Raw genomic sequence first — 22966 nt, 5'->3', positions numbered from 1 at the left:
TGCTTAAGTGTGGTTGAGGGACGCATTTCAAAACCCCTTAGGGAAGCTTCTCCCAAATCCCATCCCCCAGATACAGCAAATAACAATATGCTTCCTAGAGCTTCAGGCCAGGGCCACATCTCAGCATAAGCACACAGGGAAAAAGGAAATTGAGGACATGTGTTTTGAAAAGACTCTCTAGATGATTTTGGTAGTACTCTTTTCTCTCTCCATCATTGAGGAATACTACTAAAATGAGTGTTCCTCAAAAAAGAGTGAGGTTTCCTCAGTAAATAAAATGTGAATTACCTTTTGTCAATAGAGCAATAAATTAGAAAAAAAAACCCACAAAGCTATTATTTTGCCCATTCTTTATACCAGCTTTATACCATACTAAAAAGTAAACAAATTCCACAGGAGTTTGGGTTTTCTGGATCCCTGGCTGGTATTTACATATGACATTCTTTTCTTTTTTCTTTTTTTTTTTTTTTTTTTTTTTTTGATTATATTTTAAGTTCTGTGATACATGTGCAGAACGTGCCGGTTTGTTACATAGGTATACATGTTCTATGGTGTTTTGCTGCACCCATCAACCTGTCATCCACATTAGGTATTTCTCCTAATGCTATCCCTCCCCTTGCCCCCTAACCCCTGACAGGCCCTGGTGTGTGATGTTCCCTTCCGAAGAACATGTGGTGTTTGGTTTTCCGTTCCTGTGTTAGTTTGTTGAGAATGATGGTTTCCAGCTTCATCCATGTCCCTGCAGGACACAAACTCATCCTTTTTTATGACTGCATAATATTCCATGGTGTATATGTGCCACATGTTCTTTATCCAGTCTATCATTGATGGGCATTTGGGTTGGTTCCAAGTCTTTGCTATTGTGAATAGTGCTGCAATAAACATGTGTGTGCATGTGTCTTTATAGTAGAATGATTTATAATCCTTTGGGTATATGCCCAGTAATGGGATTGCTGGGTCAAATGGTAATTCCAGTTCTAGATCGTTGAGGAATGGCCACACTGTCTTCCCAATGGTTGAACTAATTTACACTTCCACCAACAGTGCAAAAGCGTTCCTATTTCTCCACATCCTCTCCAGCACCTGTTGTTACCTGACTTTTTAATGATCGCCATTCTAACTGGCGTGAGATGGTATCTCATTGTGGTTTTGATTTGCATTTCTCTAATGACCAGTGATGATGAGGTTTTTTTCATATGTTTGTTGGCCGCATAAATGTCTTCTTTTGAAAAGCACATGACACTGTTTTCTAAACTGCTCTGGGCTTTGTTCATGTAAGAAAGGCCTTCTCCGCAGAGCTCGAGAGGCTTTCCACTGAATGACTCCTGGTAAGATATTTCCCATTCCCTCCACCTGCCAGCTGCTCACAGTGTTGTAAGATAAAATTACTTTTGCTAAAAGAGTCTCTCAGACAGGTTTTCTTGTTTTTAACAGAAATGCCATCAGCATTGGCCTCACCATTGTGTTTAGGCAGCTAAATGATGTGTAGTGCCCTAGAGACAGGGAAGGAAGAGGCAAGCAGAACTAGTCAAGCACCCAGTCCCTCATTTGCAGGCCCTCAACAGCACAGACAGGCTCACAAACTCAACCTGGGGCTCAAAATGTAAACTTTAAATTATAAGCAATCTCACTTCCAAAGAAAACACCCTCTATCTCTCAAAAAGTGGGTCTGAAACTCAAAAAAAAAAAAAAAAAGGCCACAGTATCTGTGATACAGAGAAAAATCTTTGCACTTGGAAGGTATTATTATTATGATTATTAAATGTGCAAACTGTGGATAATTATTTCACTAAAGGGTTGTGGACTTTTTAAAATGTATTTATTTATTGCCATAAGAGGGAAAGTGAGCTTAGGGCCCACATAAATTTCATCTCTTAGGAGGGACTGACAGAGATGATCAATTACATTGGGTTGATTAATATTTGTGACACACTTATCCTATATTTCCTTACTTGGGGACACAGGAATAGGAGGCACCTGATCTACTTATTTTCTGGCTCACAGGAGGTCTGCGGCAGTTGTTAATCAGCCAGGATGGAGCTTTTTCTCCTCAGTATCTGAGGTTAAATTCAGTTTAGTTTGATAATGACTAAGCAGTATTGCTAATGGGTGTTCGATGGCCCCCATGGGGAGAGTTAATGGCCTTAGATAGAGCCCTGCTGACCAGATGCAAAGCTCCCAGAAGTGAAATCGCCTGGACCCTAAGGGCACAGTCCTGTAAAATCACACAGGGGTGCAGAGAAGGGTTCTGTCATCCCAAACCCTCAACAGGACAGCATGCCCACCTCTGACAAGAAATTACAGATAATAAATGCCTCAGCCCACATAGGAGGCTCATGAGCTCTGCCATTACCCAGTAAGACTGGGTCAGATCTGCGACTGGAGTGGTAGGCTCCAGACAAGAGCAATAGTCTGGGAAGTGAAAGTAGAGTATTGAAAAGAAGAGATTTGTGCATCAGCCTGGCTAGTGTGAGTCTCAGTTCCACCACTTTGTGACCTACCCGGGCAAGTTCTTTGACCTCTCCAAGTGCCAATTTCCACTTGTACGGAACGGAGAAAATAAAGTTACCCATCTCGTAAAACTGTTATGAGATAATAACGTAAAGTTTTTAATATGGGACCTGGCACTGAATAAATGCTCAGTAAGAATTAGCAGGTGACAGTATGAGTCATGGTGGTCATTGTCCAACTTCTGCCACTGCCGAATGTGTTCGTGGGACACGTTGGCTCATTTCCCTGAGTCCCAGTTTCTTAGCTAGAAATTATGGTTCTGAGCTAAATAGTGCCACTGATTAATGGTCACTTATGTCCTTATTGCATTACATTCTTCATCTGTCATCTTCACAGCCACCTTAGAAAAGGTTGTATTTTGTCATCTTGCAGATGAGGACACTGAGCCAGAAAGGCTTCATCTTCCAAATGGTGGTGGCCTTTGCTGCTTTTTATTTGTGTTTGACCCTGGGAATAAGAGGAGGATTTCTGCTTGAACAGCCAAGCTCTTAAGTTGCCTGAGTTAACCTTTGCCTAATCTGTGTTTTCAATGTATTTGTGAATTTGAACCTCTCCAAAAGAGCTTTTCTAAATATGCAGCTGATTTGTATGGATATCTGTTTTAAACACAGGTAATAATTAGTCCAAACCAAGAACATACTAGTTCTTTTTGCACTTTAGAGATCATTGAGTCTGTCTCCGGGAAAACTTTGGATTCCTGAGCCCTCCCCAACTGCCCTTCACCACCCACTGAAAAAAGAATATCCAGGGCGCAGGCCCAGGACCTGTATTTTGACTTCCCATTGGATTCTCATGCACCAGGACTCTTACTGCTTTGTGAACTACTGCTCTACCTTGACCTTCAATACCACACTCTCATACTAGGGACGTATTTCTCAAACCGTGACTTAAGAATGTTGGTTGTCCTCGGAAATGAAGGTTTGTGAGTATTCGGTGAATATTTTCCCAATTTTATGTTTAATTTTAACAATAACTTTAAGGAAAACTTTCATTGAAACACGTTCTGGACTTTCTGCTGTGTCATGTTATAAGAGAAGATCTCCCTCAGTGCTGGGAGAAAATAATAGAGGTGACAGTGTGTCAATGACACATTGCAGACAATTGGAAGTCAAGTGGCATGACATCAAGGCAAACCGTAAAACTAAAGATTCCAAAATGAAAATTGGTGAGACACATAAGTTGTCACATGGCACATGGCTGGATTTGCGTGCTGAACGCAGGCAGTCTCTACCACATCATTTTGCAAGTGGACATTTGGTTACAAGACAACATCAATTATTGTATTGAATTAATGTGAATCTGAAACTGATTAGTTTCATAGTTTTATTTATGTTGCATTTGAAAATTTATTTTGGTTTTCAAGACATGTAAAAACCATAGACACAAGGAGTTTCTACCTAGCTTCATGTTTGAAATATTTAAAGATAATTCAAGCTAACACTGGAAGGGGTATTATATGAAAATGTTTTTCCTTTTAAAAGAATCCATGTTATGTGCAAATTTGCAAAACATTGGTCTAAAACATAAAGCATGTTTTACTTACTCTGCCTCTTACACTACTGGGTAAAAAACAGCTCAAGCACACCCACCTGCCTTAACAATTAGGTCCATGAGTGTTGGCCTGCTCTGGGCCCTACCTGTTTTTCCTCCTTAAAGACCTTCTCCCACCTCACACTTTAAACCCCCCATGTTGGACATGCTACTCCCCAAATCCACCAGATCAGCTGGCAAGCTTTCCACATTGTATTGTATTTAAACCATGATCATGATGATAAAAATAATAACATTTATTAGGTACTTACTGGGGGATGTGTCAGACACTGTTGTAAAAACTTTACAGACAATGATTTAAGCCCCAAAAGCCCCCAAAATCCTCTGGGATACCATTTTCATCCTTATTTACAGAGGAAGAAATGCGACATAATTTAAGTCACTTGCTCAAAATCACACAATGGCTTCTTTATCTGTCTGTGAAACCATGAGCTGCTTGACAGATGCAGTATCATATCCCTCCTCTGTCTATTCCTCCCCCAGCACAGTATCTGGCATGTTGAAGGCCTCAGTTGTTTTTATTTAAGTAAAAATGATTTTTTCTCAATAAGAAATAACAACAGCACTTTTCATGTTCCTTTAAAAAAGGTACTATGTAGTGACAAGAGTCAGTCATTCCTTGCCCTGTTTTACCCCCAACCTCCCACCCCATTTCAGGAAAATGGAAAGGGTGACCCAGAGTTGACTGAGTCTGGCTGAATAGAGATTGCACATGGAAGTTGTCTTCTGATACAAATAATTGTAAAATGCACAAGCCTTGTAGAGTTTTGCAATTCTCATTCTCATCCCAGTAGGAACAACTAAGAACATTTTGAAGATGAGGTGCTCCCTTGGGCAGCATATATACTAAAATTGGAATAACCCAGAGAAGATTAGCATGGCCTCTGTGCAAGGATGACGTGCAGAATCGTGAAGCAGCCCACATTTTTTATCCCACATGTTCTCCCACATATGAGGGAGCTAAAAAAAATTAGCTCATAGAAGTAGAGAGAATAATTCTGATTATTAGAGGCTGAGAAAGGTGGCAGGTGGTAAGTGATGGGGGGAAGGCTAGGGAAATGCTGGTTAACAGACACAAACTTACAGCTAGAAATAAGTTGTAGCTTTCTACAGCATTCTAGGGTGAATATAGTTAATCATTTAGTTTCTGTTTTCCAAAAACTAGAAAAGAGGATTCTGAATGTTCACAATACACAGAAATGATAAATGTTCTAGGTGATGAGATATTAATTCCCTTGATTTGATCATTATACATTGTATACATGTATGGGAATATCACTCTGTATCCCATAAATGTGTATCATTACATGTCAACTAAAAAATAAAAGGGAAAAAAATCCTTGTTCAGGACTCACCAGCTTCACCTGCCCCCAGATATATAATATATAGTAGTGTGTGTAGTGTGTGTGTGTGTGTATACTTAGTTCATTTGAAAAGTAAAATGAGGAACCTGAGACTCTGAGCCAGAAATGACTTAATCTAACATCACACAATTGGGTTAGCAATAAATCCAAAACTAAAACCCAGGACCCTCAACGTTCAATACCATTTTCAGTCATATGATCTCAATACCTCAGTATGCACACTGCCTCCCATAGCAGCTTTAATAGTATACTTTCATGCGTCAAACTTGGTGGTGGAGTGAGAAACATGCTAAGACTACATGATAATTGATATGTGAGTCTTGTTGCTTAAGGATCAGGAGAAAAGAATGGGGCAAATTAAAGCAAATCCAAAGTGACTGAAACCCCTAACAGGAAAGGCAGTACACAGTATCATCAGAGATGAAGATGATAATCATGATGATTTCAATGATGGCCTTGATGATGGAAAAGAAGAATAAGGAAGAAGAACAAGAGAAAGCTAACATTTATTGAGGTTTACTGTGATGCGGGGATTTAGTCTAATCCTCTCTGAAGACATCAAGTTTTTCACACTTAAGCCCTGTTATTTGCATAGAGTTCTTATGATTCCGTACTTTCTAGCTTGCCCAACTCCTGAATTCTTGTCCTGTGACCCTGAATAGGTTACATACGTTTTCCTAGCCTTATCTCTCAGTCTTTCATAAAGAAGTGGAGAGCATTTACATGGCACCTACTTTGCAACAAGTGCTTTTTTTTTTTTCTTTTTCATGTCATTTTGTTTAATCCCAATGACAGCTACAGAGTGACATCCCTCCCAGAAAGATTTCTGAGCCACCTAGCCCAGGAGTTTGAGCACTCTTAATAAAGACTTTCAGTGCCAGTTTTAGAGCCCAGGGAGGAGGAGCAGAAGAGAAAGAGAAAGGGCGGGCGGAGTGGGAGAGCTTCAAACATTCCTGAAACAAAGTTTTTGGTCAAAATAATGTTTTTTTCTAAACAAAGTATCTTTTGGTTGTCCATTTTGCCCAAATAATATAATCACTAACCAAAATGGCAAAGTTTCATATGCCACAATCCTTTCATTTGAGCTATAAACTTATCAGTTCTATTTTCCCTGGATGGATCAAGTCATTAATAGACTAGAAATGAGATTATGGAAGAAAAAATAGGATCAGGCTACAGGGCACCAGGGCTCCAACGCTGACTCTAAACTCAAATACTGGTGCTTTTGTGTCTTTGTTGTTAGTTCTTTGAGGGCAGGCTTGGGCACTTTTATAATCATTAATTTATTAATTAGTTCATTCTTTAATGCTAGACTGCTGGAGTGGAAAGAACATTAAGCCTGGAGTCCCACAGAGGTTTGAACTATGCAGCAATGAACAAGTCATTTAGCTTCTCTGCCTTCTAGCTTTCTTATCTATAAAAGTAGGGGTTTGTCAGGAACTATCATAAGTAAACTTTTGTATGCTCATTTTGTTAAATCCATAGGGTCCAGAGTTTTGACTACAACTTCAGAGTTATAGTCAAACTCTGAACCTACCACCAGAAGATGTTCTTGAGACTCAGAGTAACTCAAAATAGGTTTCCACTGTGATTGAGATTCCAACTTACAGAATAGAAAATTTGAGTTTTCTCTTGTAAAAGACCAGGGGACCTCCTATGGAAAGCACATGCAGTGGAATTAAATGGAAAGAAAGTTACCGGCATCTGACTTCTATGATCTTGGGCAAGCCCCTTCCCTCCCAGACCTTAAGATTCCCAGCTACACATTGAGCTGGTAGATCTGAGTCTCATTTCAGTCAGCCCAAAAGCCTAATATTCTCTGTTTGGTGAATCGCAGCAAAGGCCAGAAATTCAATCCAGCCACACATTCCATAGAGGAATAATTTATGCTGGCTTAGGGACCTGCAGGTCTATAAATCTGAGGTGCAAAAACATGAGAAAGTGTGCATAACAACACTCATTGACTATTTCCTCTTGGGGTGTCTCTTTGTGGGTTGTGTAGAACTTACACTCATCCCCGTCTTTTTCATAGACATGAGTTCTAAGTTCATATTCTGTATCATTATGTTTGATTCATTTGCTATTCTTTCAAAGCATGGGCTATGTGTTTTTCTTCATCCTGTCTCCCTCTATGCCTTACATACAATGGACATGAATTGTCCTTGTGTTGGATGAATCCACTTATTCATTTACAGCAGCAGCAGTGTGGTCCAGGGTGGAACAAAAGAAAGAACTCCAGGGTCAGAAGGTTTGGACCTTGCACTGTGACTTTCCAACTGTGTGACCCTGGAAAACTGAAGTAGCCTCCCAGAATGCCAGGCCTGTGTGGCCTCCCTCCCAGGGTGTCTGTGGTAACTACATAAACTCACATAGATGAAGCTATGAGGTTCAATGCAGGTAAAGAGTTTAAAGACTGACCATATACTATCACTACAACTACACCAAGAAACTGAGACATGGGAACAGAGGCTGAAGGAACATACACAAAATGTTGACAGTGACTTTTTTAGGGTCCTGGGATTACAGATGTGATTTTTTTTTAATCTGTTTTTCAAATGTTCTGAATCATAATTCCCTTACTTTAAAGGGAATCCTTTTTTAAAAAAAATGTAGTGTTTATTATTACTGGCCAGGGCTTGTTGATTTCCTTGGAAAGATCTCCCTTCCTTTCCACTCCCAAGGCCAACACCCTAGCCCAGGCCCTCTGCACCCCACCCCCTCCCTCTGCTCCAGCTTGTAGTCCATCCTGCATGCTGAAGCCAGCACCAGCTTCCTTCACTACCACTTCCATCATGCTCAAAACCCTTTGCTGACTCTCCTTCTTTTTCTCTCTCATGCATCAGAACCAACTTCTCTACCTGACCTTCAATCCCATTATGATGTGACCACGTGTTCTTTCTGGCTACTCCCAAAGTGTCTGCAGCTCCAGTTGGCCCATCTTCCACACTAGTTTAGAGTCCACAGCAAAAGAGAGTGCACAATCAGCCAACAAGCATGTAGTTTGACCTGTACAGTACTCTTAGAAAGTTTGAATCAACTTTTTTTTTTTTTTTTTTTTTTTTTTTGAGACGGAGTCTCGCTCTGTCTCCCAGGCTGGAGCGCAGTGGCCGGATCTCAGCTCACTGCAAGCTCCGCCTCCCGGGTTCCCGCCATTCTCTTGCCTCAGCCTCCCGAGTAGCTGGGATTACAGGCGCCGCCACTTCGCCCGGCTAGTTTTTTGTATTTTTTAGTAGAGACGGGGTTTCACCGTGTTAGCCAGGATGGTCTCGAACTCCTGACCTCATGATCCGCCCGTCTCGGCCTCCCAAAGTGCTGGGATTACAGGCTTGAGCCACCGCGCCCGGCCTTTGAATCAACTTTTAAAAATTGCAATTTCACATAAACATTCAAATTTCCACTTTTTTCTCCAAAAATAAAATATGGCAACATAAGTCCTTCATCCTCTCAAGGCTCTAGGCTGGCAACAATCAACTGGACCCTAGTAACAGCTGTTCCCTTAGATGGGGCCTACAGGCCCACCATTCACAGCAGGGCCTCTGCTGCCCTGCAGGGCACCTTTGGGGAAAGTAGGGAAAGGCAGTTCTTTCTCTGGGCAGAGACAGCCTCACCTAGAATGCATAGCTTGGCAAGCCAAGCAAAGGCTGGAAGGATTTCAGTCTCCGTTCTCTGACTCAGCTGGGCGGTCTCATCAAAGACCCAGCCAGCATGACCATAGGCACTGGCTCTGTCCACACAATAAATGCAGGTAGGCACCTGGCCTCTGTAGGTGCACATATCTAAAACATCCATGGCAGTCTGGGCTCCAACTCCATTGATTTGTGGTACTCTCAGCTCTGCCATCTGCTTTGACTCCAGGCTGGCTTTGCTCAGTCACAAGTTGCTTCCATGAGCTAAGAGTACTACTACCTGCTGCCTCTTCATTCACCTGAAGATGAAGAGAATGCCGCCCCATGACCCTCAAACGAGAGCCCAAGCTACACTCCTGAGTCAATCCCTTTCAGCCAGGAGAATACCAGGCACTGACTGGCTCAAGCTTATTTACTTAAACAATTCATTGTGACTAGACAGATCAAGGTTTCTCAGCAGAGGTGCTATTAACGTTGTGGCTAGGACATTTCCCAGCTGTACGCTACAGATACATCTCACTGCAGTACCTTTGGCATATCAGGTCCCACCCATCATATATCATTTGTGTATAACAGTTCCCTGGCTGGATATACTAGTTCAATCCTATAGCTGGAAGTCTAGCTGAACTGAATGGCCTACAGATGAAGTGAACCAAATGATCTATAATAGTGGGGAGGGGTGGTTCCTTAAAAACAAAGTCTGGTCCTATGAAGAAGATGAGAGAGTGCAAATGGATTCTGGGAGGGCGATCAACACATACCCACTACATCTTTCTTCTTCGTAGGAAAGAAGATTAAAAGGAAGAAAAACTATGATGCTAAATGTTTAAATGTGTGATATTTCTCTTCAGATGTGCTCCTGGTTACTATGGAAACCCCTTACTCATTGGAAGCACCTGTAAGAAATGTGACTGCAGTGGAAATTCAGATCCCAACCTGATCTTTGAAGATTGTGATGAAGTCACTGGCCAGTGTAGGAACTGCTTACGCAACACCACCGGATTCAAGTGTGAACGCTGTGCTCCTGGCTACTATGGGGACGCCAGAATAGCCAAGAACTGTGCAGGTGCAGTATCATAAATATTAAGCCAGCTACCTGGCCAGCATGACCCTCTGCAAATACTGAATTTAGATGAAGAATTTCTCTTGGGGAAGTATTGTGAGTGCCGCCTTGTCACTTTCCCAGGGCAATATACATTCTCAGTAATATGCATCCCAAACCCACCAGGAATAGAAATTTGTATCAAGACTACTAATATAAGTTTGCTCATGGGTGGAATAAACTAGGAGACACTAACACAAATGAACTTTTGTCTTAGCATCTTATATCCTTCCAGTTTTAATCAAAGAAAGAAATCAGACTTCTATGGATTACCTGCCATTAACCAGGAGACTGAATGAAATCTTGCATGGTTCAGGCCAGGCATGGTGGCTCACTCCTGTAATCCCAGCACTTTGGGAGGCTGAGGCAGGCGGATCGCTTGAGGCCAGGAGTTCAAGACCAGCCTAGCCAATGTGGCAAAACCTTATCTCTACTAAAAACACAAAAATTAGCTAGGCGTGGTGGTGGGTGCCTATTGCCCCACCCAGCATCCGTTGAACCCAGGAGGTAGAAGCAGAGGTTGCCATGAGCCAAGATGGTGCCACTGCACTCCAGCCTGTGTGACAGAGAGACTCTTGTCAAAAGAAAGAAAGAAAGGAAGGAGGAAGGAAGGAAGGAAGGAAGGAAGGAAGGAAGGAAGGAAGGAAGGAAGGAAGGAAGGAAGGAAGGAAGGAAGGAGAAAAGAAAAGAAAAGGAAAGAAAGAAAGAAGGAAAGAAAGAAAGAGAAAGGAAGGAAGGAAGGAAGGAAGGAAGGAAGGAAGGAAGGAAGGAAGGAAGGAAGAAGGAAAGGAAAGGAAAGGAAAGGAAAGGAAAGGAAAGGAAAGGAAGAAATCTTGCATGGTTCAAATCAGTTTTCTTATTCAGAGGGCTATATCTCTTTCTTTCAGTTATGTTTGGTAAAATCAAGATTTCCATGAAATAGATTAGCAAGTCAAGGGTACCATTTTTAATCACCACCACCCTCCAATGTCCTCAAAGTATAAGAGTAAGTATTTCAAAGATAGCATGGAAAACTTTCAGTTAGACTTCAGCTAGACTGAAACGCACAAATCTTATTCATGACGTCTCCAATCCATTTGCCACATAAAGTGAAGCTCTTCAAAAGTGAAGTGAGATTGCTTTCCTCTAAGAGTACAGGAAGGCTGAGATTGAGAATGTCTTACTCTTATGTGACTTTGACGGGAGGGAGGGAGAGCAGGAGATATTGTACTCCTGTGGCATGGCTCTATAAGAAATCCTCTCACTGAAACAGATTTCCACTGGAAAGGATTCAAGGAGTAAGGAGTTTTAAATCAAAAAATGCAACATATATGTTCTGCAGAAGTCACAATAAAAGTAAACATGTCTACAAAAAAGCAATGTGCACAGAGGCGTAACACTGAGAATGACAGCAGAAAGGAAGGAGCAGTGTGTCTAGTCAGGCTAAAGAGAGAGAAGGTGGATGTCAGAAATAATGTTGGCAAAATCAAAGCCTGAAAGGTTGACATCCTGATTCTCAAAACATTTACTAAATTTGTGTTTAAACTACAAAGATTCAGGTCACTCTTGGAAGAGAAGCTAATTTTAAAAGCAATAAAGCATGATCTTGCTGAATGGTTTAATAAATCTGCATTTTGTGGAACATTAAACAGATGAAATGTAATAAATAGATCTCCCTATGAACCTGGTTTCTGTGATTATTCAGTAAAGACAGTTAAGAAGTGGGGGGAAATACACAATTCTATTCCAGTTAATTGCTAGCATAGATAGTAAGAGAATTCCTCTTTAAATATTACAAATTAGTTCCCACACAGAAACTCAGTGGAAATTGAACAGTCTGATGAGATTGGGTTTTTGTTTTTGCTTTTTCCAAAAGGCATTAGAGAAAATCATCAGTAGATGAATAATGGGCTCCCAGGTCTTCTAAATTCATGTAAAGATGTTCCTGATTCCTTGCAGCACATTGTTCTTATTGCACTCATAGCTGTCGTTTGGAAGTTTGGAGTCCGTCTTGCCAAGGGTCAAGAGTAGTGGGAGCCAAGAATTGCTCCTGGGCCTCCTCACTCACTCCTTGCTGAGCTGCTCCTCCCTCACACCTGGCAATGATCAACCCCCGAGTTAAATTAAACTGGAGTATCAGTCTGCAAGGAAGGGATGGCTTTCAATTTTCAGTTGAATGATGAGCTCATGGTCATTTAGTATCTTGTGAAACTTACCAGGACATTTTTGGACTGAAGCAATTGCACTGTCATGTCCGAATCCCAAAGAGTTGGGAGAGAAATCCTAGAAAACTTAGATTCAGTTTTGCCCAGGGTCATCTTTGAAAATCTCGTCGGGCTGGAGCTTAATCGGATGAAGGGCATAATCTCTGTATCATAGATTCTACACAGTCTTAAGGAAGAATGTAATTAATCCCCGTTGACGAATTATACACTGATAGCTAGTGTTTCTAGAAACCAGGAAAATATTGCCATATTTTAAGCATTAAGAAGTGAATCTCTCGTCTCTTGTTTTTGTTTCCCACAGTGTGCAACTGCGGGGGAGGCCCATGTGACAGTGTAACCGGAGAATGCTTGGAAGAAGGTTTGGAACCCCCTACAGGCACGGACTGCTCAACCATAAGTAAAAAAAACAGTACATGATTGACTAACCCCACTTTCTCTAATGTGCTGCAGGTGTGGGATTAAGAAGTGCTATGCAATATCACTCTCTAGAAACTGCCGAGTCCCACCTCCTGGACTTAACCCTTTCTGCATCTCAACAAATGGATCCCGCACCAAGTACTTGGTGGTCCACTTGATTCCCTCAGGCAAATGGGTGGTTTACATTTGCATAGCTCTACCTTATCCAGTCTTTACATTCAGCATCTTGCCTGATGGCTAAAGGCAAAGTCAGAAACACAACTCCCAGTGACAGAGCTCTTTTCAGCTCCTTTTTCTATACTGTCTTTTCAGGTCCTCAGATAATATGATGTACAGACAATACTTGACAACACCTGGGGAAACTGAGATACCAAGAGATTCAAGTGGCTTCTCCCAAGTTACCCCAAATCTGAAGTGGGAGCAGAAGTAAATATTCAGGCTTTACAAAATGGAGCTGCCTTTTATCTTTCCTGGATTTCTCTGGCGCTCGTGTTAATTAAATCATGAGGAGTTATACTAGGAACAAAACTTTTGGTTTAAAAATTATTTAATAGTAGGCACCCCCTCCCCCAACAAAAGTATCTTGGTCTCTCAGTCCCTCTGAGCAGAAGAGATAAACCTTACCATTGGATCACATCTTAGAAGACGGCATAGGATGTGAGGCGCAAGCAATGCCAAGTTTACCCACTGAATTGGTGGGCCCCTAGGCAAGGTCAATTTAAGAACATGAAGATGCCTGCCTGGTCCTAAGCATCTCCCCCACCAAGCCTGAAGTGCTGGCTGGGACTCAGTTCCTTGAGAGAGCTTATAAGTAAGACCATGTTAAACTTCAAATAACAAATTAACATATTAACAACCATTAACATGCCAGTCTCCCTATGTCACATCTGTAGAGGAGAGCACCATCTGAGGGAAAGAGATCGGGAATAGGCACATTGCAAAAGGTGATCGAGGCAGTTCTGAAACACAGTGTGCCATCCTTGTGAGTGTGTCACAGGAGGGCCCTGGGTTCTAGAGGTGATGACAGTGGTCAGAGGAGCTCAAATGTGAAAAGTGAGAAGTGATGAGGAACTGGGACCTGCCTCCCCACGTGCCCACGTTCAGCCTGAACTTTGGTGCCCTCATCAGATGTCAGGAAGCAACTCTCACAGCGATAACCTCAGACCTCCCGGTGCTGAAGTGTTCATCCTGCCAGGAAGTGGGGCTGCGGGGAGGAGCTGTGCCCTCTCTGGGTGGGGAGAAGGTTAGTGCTAGCCCTTGAATACTGACTGAGAAAAGCTAATAGGAGAGGAGGGGCATCTAGCCAATAGCTGTCTTCACTAGCTAATGCCAAGCAAGATACTAAAGCCTGACAAGAGAGACAAAAATAAAAATGGTATTAACCAAGGAGATAGAGATTAATTTTCGGCTAAAACAGTCTGCTTTCAGCATGCTTTGACTCGTGATTCTGAAGAATTGTTTCACCTCCAGGCTGTGATAAGTGCGTCTGGGACCTGACTGATGACCTGCGGTTAGCAGCACTCTCCATTGAGGAAGGCAAATCCGGGGTGCTGAGCGTATCCTCTGGGGCCGCCGCTCATAGGCACGTGAATGAAATCAACGCCACCATCTACCTCCTCAAAGTACGCAGGAATGTTCTACCTTCCACTCTGTTTTCATCCTGGCTTCACAGGCCCGCAGCTAGCAATTCCTTCTACCCCTTTTTGTATCTGAGTCTCATACCTGTATTACAGGTTGTTAAGACCTGCAGGTCTAACATACAAAACATAAGTAATTTCATAGGAAATTATGAAAAGTTGATTGTAACTATGAGCTTTGGCCAAACAAGAGCTGCTGTCTACAAAAGAGGTTATATGGGAAATGAAATGACTAAAAGACTAGTATCTACGTACAAAACTACTGAGGAAAGAGAAATACTTATTTCCTTGGTGCAGCCACACATTACTTGTTCAAGTCATTACCACAAATGGTACCACAAGGCTACCATTTCCTTAGCCTTAATTTGCAAGGTTTTGAGTTCGTGTAGAAGCATCCTTCTGTTTCTCTCTCTCTCCTCACCCCATCACCCACCCACCTCTCCTTCTCATTTATACACATTCTCTCTCATTTTCTCATACTCACACACTCAAATGCACAGACATACACACATACCTTGTTTCTCCTCATAGATCTACTGGTTAATGCCTAGTAAACAAGTTAAAAGCAGCCAACAGATTAAAAAAAAAATACAGGAATACAGTTGGCCCTCCATATCCACAGGTTCCACATCCTCAGATTCAACCAATCTTAGATGGAAAATATACTTAAAAAACAATAAAAAATGCAACAATAATGAAATGAAAAATACAGTATAACAACTATTTACAATAGCATTGACATTGTGTTAGTATTATAAGTAGCATTATAAGTAATCTAGAGATGATTTAAAGTATTCTGGAGGATGTGCATACACTATCTGCAAACGCTAGGCCATTTTGTATCAGGAACTGGAGCATCACCACGGGGTCCTGGGACCAATCTTCCACAACTACCAAGGGATGACTATATAAAGGTCCTTCTATAGCTAGGATTTAAAAGTTTTCTTTCCCACTAAATCATGGGCTTCTATCACAACCAAATGATATTTTTAAAACAATGATCATTATCTGAGGGAAAATAGAATTAACACCAGCACATTGTTCTACTTCGTTAGTCAATTTAGGAAAATGATTAAGAGCACGGACTTTGAAACTAGATTACTTGTGTTCAAATCCCAGCTCTGACACCCACTAGCTGTGTGACCGTAGATAAGTTATTTAACCTCTTTAATCCCTCATTTTCCTCATACGGAATTGAGAATAATTATTGCATCTATCTCATGGACTGTTGAGAGAATTCAATGAATTGATATGTGTAGGGAAGTTAGAACAGTACCTGGCATACTAAGTACTCACTGCTTTTTGGAGGTGCAAATGATATCCATAGCAGTTGGCCAAATATGTAAAGTGTAAACAAAAACAAAAATTATGTGTAGCCTGGATAGAATCTTATTGTGAATTTTATTCTAAACTTTGAAATTGTTCTTGTCCAAAATTACCTTTTGGAACACATAAAGACACTACCTCCCAGGGGAGTCACCCAGATCCAGGCCTCCTGAAACCATTCAGATTCTCTTTCCTCAAAGGCACAACTTCAAGACAGGAATCATTACAGCAGACAGGAAGTCAGTGTCAAGATCAAAGGGCTCACTCCCAAGTAATCTCGGTAAAGTCACATTTAGACCCACCTCCTCAAAAATGAAAAAGGAGAAAGCAAGGGGTCTGAAATAAAGAGACTTGCATTAAAATGAAAAAAGTTAATTTCTGTACTCCATTTACATCAATCCTGGTGGGTTGGTCCGTTCTTCCAGACCCAACAAAATTAAAATTCTAAAGCTCAGACACCGAGGGTCACCACCAGCCTATATTGTACCTTTGTACAAATCAGGAAAAGGAGCCCTTTCCCCATGGTCAACCCAGTCCCTGACCAGCATCCCTAGTCTAGTGAGGGGAGCTTGCAAAATTTTAGTCCCTAAGGGCCTCAGTCCCTTCTGCAGACCCCACCCTTCACACCAGGCTGCAGCAGCCTGTGGACCCCACTATTTTGAGAAAAGAGCCTCACACTCTACTCTGAGTCCTCTTACATTGAAAGAGTTTTATGTACATTTTTAAAAACCTGGTGTGCACATTGACTAATTATTTTCAAAACACATTTTTCTGTAGACAAAATTGTCAGAAAGAGAAAACCAATACGCCCTAAGAAAGATACAAATCAACAATGCTGAGAACACGATGAAAAGCCTTCTGTCCGACGTAGAGGAATTAGTTGAAAAGGTATGTATGTATGTATTCAGTTTCCGGGACAGCCTTCAAAGAGACGATTTAGCTGATGTGAGGCTGGCTGGTCACAAATGACTGAGGCTTAACACTGTCCAGAAAAAATGCAGTGACCCATGTGCCTTAAAATAAATCAAGACCAGACCTGTGGAGAAAGTTAACATACTCAATCTCTACCATCTCTTCCCGTTTTGATTGGTTTTCTTGAAAAGCTATGTTTGTGGATAATTTTCTGTGTATTTGCGGAGGGTTGATACGGTTGATTTGTTTAGCTAGGATGGTCATTCAGCTGTTTGCCAAGGCATCTTATGACTAAGAGCTAGAGAGCATCCAGAATTAAAATTCATTATATGGAATAAAAAATTTAAATATTGTTAAAGTATACATTAAATGATAAATGGAAAGGAAAGAAATTGTCCTGAGAAAGCAATTTCGCTCTCTGGCAGGAAAAAAACCACTTTCAACCATCACTTTACATCCTAGACTAAAATAAATTAATCTGTTTAAAGAGTTGACTATAAATCTCAATTCACAAGAAAATAGAACAAAATACTTATTAAATCTTGAAAGGGCATAACAGAACACTTAAATATATTACAAAGAATTTCAATAAAAAGACACAGATTTGACAAGATAAAATTTCAAATATCCAATAAAACAACTAAATAAACGAAAAAGACAACTAGACAGAGAAAAATATTGAGAAAAATACAACTTGTACAAATTAACAGGAAAAACATTAAAACATGAGCAGAGTCAGTGTGAAAGGCTCTTCAATGCACTCCATAAGAGCCTAATGGAAAAATACCCATCCATGTGCTACACTAATTTTAAAACTACAAACGGAGTCACGAGGCACCATATTTAGCATATTAGAATGTTTCACACAGTTGTTGTTTTTGTTTTTTTTTTTCTAATGACTTTCCACCAGTGCTGGCCAGAGTACTTCCCAATTGCTGCTTTCAGAAACTGGTACTTGACATTATAAACAGTTCTCACGTTCAACAAAAATTTTTAAAAAATAAAATAACAATAGCATTCTCTTTTGGCCTTGTACCCCTAACCCTTTAAGAGATTATGCTTTTAAAAATGTAAGTTACTCTAATTGTACCCTTGGAAGATTCATCTATTTTGAAATGCACATGAACACTGTGTCCCTAGTTCCCCAGCAATGGCACATATTAATCCAACCACTAGTGCTTGAAGAGCAGTGAAATCTCTTAAACAGCAAAGGAAATACCAAGAAACAAATCTTTGTGGAAACTCATTGTTACTTCATGTTGGTATCAGATATGGTTGAAACTTGCTAAAAGTATCTTAATTCTTTTTTCTTTCTTTCTTTTTTTTTTTGAGATGGAGTCTCACTTTGTTGCCCAGGCTGGAGTGCAGTGGCACGATCTCCGCTCACTACAGCCTCCGCCTCCCGGGTTCTAGTGATTCTCCTGCCTCAACCTCCTGGGTAGCTGGGATTACAAGCATACACCACCACGCCTGGCTAATTTTTGTATTTTTAGTAAAGACAGGGTTTCACTATGTTAGCCAGGCTGGTCTCAAACTCTTGACCTCAGGTGATCAGCCCACCTCAGCCTCCCAAGGTGCTAGGATTACAGTTGTGAACTACCACGCCTGGCCTTAATTCTTTCTTGAGGAAAGTATTTTCAAGAAAACATTTGAGGAAATGTTTTCACTAAGATTAGCTCCTCCCACAGGCCAGGCAGAGTTCCTGATCCTTTTGTTGTACAATTTCTTTTTTTTGTTTGTTTGTTTATTATTATTATTATACTTTAAGTTCTAGGGTACATGTGCATAACGTGCAGGTTTGTTACATATGTATACTTGTGCCATGTTGGTGTGCTGCACCCACCAACACGTCAGCACCCATCAACTCGTCATTTACATCAGGTATAACTCCCAATGCAATCCCTCCACCCCCCCTCCCCATGATAGGCCCCGGTGTGTGATGTTCCCCTTCCCGAGTCCAAGTGATCTCATTGTTCAGTTCCCACCTATGAGTGAGAACATGCGGTGTTTGGTTTTCTGTTCTTGTGATAGTTTGCTAAGAATGATGGTACAATTTCTGATGTAAGCTAAATGCAGGCTTTCATGGAGAGGAAATAATGTACGCTTGAAAGTAACATCACAGTAGAAAACGCTCCCAGACAAAAAGAACAGACCACCAACACAGAAGGTTGACGATAAAGCTGCTATACTAGGAGCTTTCACTCGGCTGTTTCCATCGATTTTTATTGAATATAATGTTCTAACTACAGTCCCGATGGTGCAAAAACCTGCTGAAACATTTCAAAACAAATGCCCAGGGCTGGTCTTAATGACTTTTTAAGCATTCTTCAAGCCCTTGGTCTGGAAAAGTCCATGATTGATGTTTAGACTTAAGGAAAGCTGTGTCTTAGAAAGCCTTCTATCAAGAAAGTAACCAATATTTGGCTTTAAATTGAGTAAAGGATTTCATTGTCTATACCCATAGTGATAAAAATCAGTAATATTGCCCCTTGAACTTGACAAGTAATACCACTTTTTGCAAATTATCTGCCACGTAGATTTCATACGACCCAAATCTCACAAGTTACATCCACCTAGCTACCGGTTTTGTCTGAACTTCCGTTTCTAAATCCTCCAGCCTCCTACTGGGAAGTCCTATAGCCCTTTCCCACCACTTACGTCTGGGATTCCCCTAAAGGATGCCCATCCATCTGTGTTCATAAATAGCCAGTGCTCAAAAGATGCTCACTTTTGCTGCTGCTGATCTTGTCTGCAATGAAATTTCCAAAGATCATGCCAAGATTCTACTTTTCCATGTTCCCAGAGGCACTGTGCTCAAGGTCAGAGTGTCACTGGGCTACAAGCAGAGGTGAGATGCGGCCCTCTCGCAGTCTCAGTGCTACCCCTCACCATCTGGATCTTGCAGGTCCACTGCAGAGCCCAGAGTCACAAAGCATAGTCTCCAAGGGCAGCTCATGAGGTGCTGTGCCGTCTCCACTTCTACTCCTTGAACCACAGCAGAAGCTCCCTGAATGACAACTCATGCAGAGACCCACAGGACTAAAAGGAAAGTAGGCTGTCTCCAAGCATCAAAAGTATCTGAACCTCATCTCTTGTCCTGCCAGAAAGGCAGGACAAAATTAAGTACAGTCGGCCCTCTGTATTCGTGGATTCAATCATGGCTCAAAAATATTTGGAAAAAGTTCCACAAAATTCCAAAACGCAAAATTCAGATTTACCATATGCTGAGTATTACTTTGAATCCATATGAATGAAGTGATGTGTAGGCATTGCATTAGGTATTACAGGTAATTTAGATGCAATATATATGGGAGGATGTGCATAGGTTATAGTATTGCAAATACTACACCAGTCTACATAAGAAACTTGAACAACCGTGAATTTTGGTATCTATGGGAGCTGGGTCCTGGAACCAATCCCCCATGGATGCTGAGGGGCAACTGTTTACATTTCTATTCCAGAAGCATTATTGGATGTCTGTATATAATAGTTATTTATTTATTTATTTATTTATTTATCTATTTATTTGTTTGTTTATTTTCAGATGGAGTCTTGCTCTGTCGCCCAGGCTGTAGTGCAGTGGTGCAATCTCAACTCACTGCAACCTCTGCCTCTTGGGTTCAAGCAATTCTCCTGCCTCAGCCTCCTGAGTAGCTGGGATTACAGGCGTGTGCCACCACGTCTGGCTACTTTTTGTATTTTCAGTAGAGACGGGGTTTCACCATGTTGGTCAGGTTGGTCTTGAATTCCTGACCTCATGATCCACCCGCCTAGTCCTCCCAAAGTGCTGGGATTACAGGCGTAAGCCACTGTGCCCGGCCTGTATATAAGTTATTATGCTAAGTGCTAGGTATCCTGAAATATAATAAGGCCCTGCTTTCAAGATGCTTCAGTCTAGCAGGGAAACAGATATGTAAAAACATAATTATCATACAGCATTTAATAAGAGAAACATGGTACAGGCTGAAGGGTAACTCTAAGGAAGAAATAGTGAACTATTTTGGCAGGGGTACACTAGGAAAGGCTTCTCAGAGAAGGTGAGTATTGGCGTGTGTATTGAGAATGAGTAGGAATTTATCAAATACTCCCAAGCAAGGGATAAGTACTGTGAGAACAGATAGATGTGAAGCAACGTGCTGTGTTCTTGGGATTGGAACTATGGCCTTGTGGAAGATTCATTGTAAGGCAGAGAGCAGGAGATAATGCTGAAGAAGCTGTCAGAGGCCCAGTTGTGAAGAACTTTCCCAAACATGCTCATGAACGTGGGAACTTCAGTCTGTGGACTCTGGAAGTCATTCAGGTATTTACCCAGAATGATGAGCTGATTAGATTTGCACTTTAGAAATGTCCCTCTGCAGTGTGGATGACAGACTAGCCAGCGAAGACTGACAACAGGGGCACTGCTTAGGAGACTGCCACAGTGGTCTAGACAAGAGAGTAGTGAGTTGCTGTCTTGCCTTCGTTTGAAAAGGATTTGCAGAGAACAAGGATAAACTGAGACTGTGGTCATGGAAAAGAGGAAGAGAGGCTAGAGTGGCAGGTGGAATGAAACAGACTTGGTGACCAATTGGAGGTGAGAAATAGCAAAGAGAGAAGCTCCATTCTGAGACATGGATGACTAAGACTACAAACACGAATGGATTACTCTGGACATTTTAAAAGTGAAATATCTGTGAATGCACAGAGGGCAGATGGAGATGTGAATCTGCAACTCAGAGGGTAATCAGGGCTGGAAAGGAATTTAGAGGTCATTAATGTTTAGGAGGTAGGCAGAAGTAGATATTACTGTACAAATTCTAAAGTAGCACACCAATATTCCTAGCACACCAATATTGGTTTGTCCAACACTGTTGCTGTTTATACTTGTGTCCCAGAGTAATTACTAAAAGTTCTCCCTTTCATATGCAAAATGCCCCAGGTTGAACCATAAAATATATGATCACCCTAGATATTGGTTATCATCCTCACATAATCTACCTTTTATGTACTGTATTACCAAGACACCCTTGCCACTTTTATGTCAAACATGTACAAGAAGAATTTTCTGTTGAGATGAGCAAATGACTAATACATTTGTAATGTAAACCACCAACTGGTTTACAGTTGCAAGGTAATTTTTTAATTTCAGCTTTTCTTAAACCGAGGCACACCCGTTTTACCATGTGCCTATATCATTATTTTCCTTCCACAGGCAAAGTTACAGAAAAAATAAACATTCAAATAAGCCATCACTATACGTTCGATTCAGTAATCTTATAATGTAAAGGAATAGATGTTCCTCTTTGCCACTGGTCCAGTCATACATACAGTATATCAATATCTATATATCTCTGTCTACCTACATCTCAGCGCCCTCTGGCGTTTGTCACAAGGAAGAGGTCTTCTTATAGGCATGACATTTTTCAGCTGTCTCTCATCACTTCAACTGAAGTTTCCGTATCAAAAAATAGTAAGTTTAATGACACAGTAATAACAACAGAGATTTACTCTGAAGTATCAAGTCAAAGTAAAAACTAGAGGTGTTACGCTCTGCAAATATAACTTAAACTGGATCAAAGATCCACTTATTAACAATTCTAAAATTTTAAATGTTTGTGTCCATATTTTTTAAAAGCAGGGAGGAGTAACATTAAGATTTATTGTAGTTTCGGCGTATTTAGTTTTAAAATGACCACAAATACTGTTTTATCTGGAAAGCACTGGAGCAAGCCAAGAAGAAGACTGGAACTGCAGGAAGGAATATAATGATTCAGAAGGCGGTGTTCATTCAGAGAGCCCAGTTTATGAAGGGACTGTTGACCACATTGCCACTGCACAGTGGGCTCTGTAGAGAGGGGATTACCAATCTGCCCGATAAAAAGCCTCTGGGCATGTGTTTGTTGTAATACCATTTCTGCATCCTTTTCCTTGACCACCTGAGAGGGCCACATTCTTGGATTATTCCTGGAGAGTGTAAAAACGTTCCTGGTAAAATCATGGCGTAATCCTTTGGGTAGAACACTGGATGAAAGGAGAGAAGTTCAAAACAACCATTGCCCTATCCTCAGGAAACTGTATAATGGGTCTACCAGCGCTCTGTGTGGCAGATCACCCCACAGCTCCTTCATGTATTGCAGCAGTTTTTAAAGAGCTGAGCCAAAAACAGCACCAGACAAGGCAAGTGGGCATTTTACCAAATGCCAGACTAAAGAACTCTTCTTCCTCTTAAATATAACCCACAGATCAGTCTTTCGAATCCCAAAAGGAAGTACGTGTCGCCCGTGCTGTGCATACAGGGTGGTGTCCTGGTCTTGAATCATGTCTGTGCTCTTAGATC

The 22966-nt window shown here is 41.2% G+C and overlaps 1 protein-coding gene and 1 non-coding gene across 6 annotated transcripts in view; both read left to right on the top strand.

Annotated features, from left to right (window-relative positions):
- The window catches only part of LAMA4 (laminin subunit alpha 4), a 149172-nt gene that overhangs the window by 52954 nt on the left and 73252 nt on the right, over nucleotides 1-22966 (top strand). For 3 of the 5 annotated variants that reach the window (XR_012433362.1, XM_005551624.4, XM_015448572.3), the window contains exons 6-9: nucleotides 9904-10118; nucleotides 12660-12755; nucleotides 14246-14397; nucleotides 16516-16626. Coding sequence is in view for 4 of the 5 variants with exons in the window: in XM_005551624.4 (XP_005551681.3) it covers nucleotides 9904-10118; nucleotides 12660-12755; nucleotides 14246-14397; nucleotides 16516-16626 (574 nt within the window). In the remaining variant the exon portion in view is untranslated. Of the gene's footprint in view, nucleotides 1-9903; nucleotides 10119-12659; nucleotides 13202-14239; nucleotides 14398-16515; nucleotides 16627-22966 lie in introns of all 5 variants that reach the window. The other 2 variants (XM_065543230.1, XM_065543231.2) reach the window with 2 other exon arrangements.
- LOC123573147 (U6 spliceosomal RNA) lies at nucleotides 4885-4991 on the top strand. The gene has a single exon (XR_006697896.2). It is a non-coding gene; the product is annotated as a U6 spliceosomal RNA (small nuclear RNA).

The sequence above is a fragment of the Macaca fascicularis genome, chromosome 4 (assembly GCF_037993035.2).
Source record: "Macaca fascicularis isolate 582-1 chromosome 4, T2T-MFA8v1.1".
NCBI classification, from domain to species: Eukaryota; Metazoa; Chordata; class Mammalia; order Primates; family Cercopithecidae; genus Macaca; species Macaca fascicularis.
Note: the sequence above shows the minus strand (reverse complement) of the source record. Positions and strands in the feature narration are given on the sequence as shown.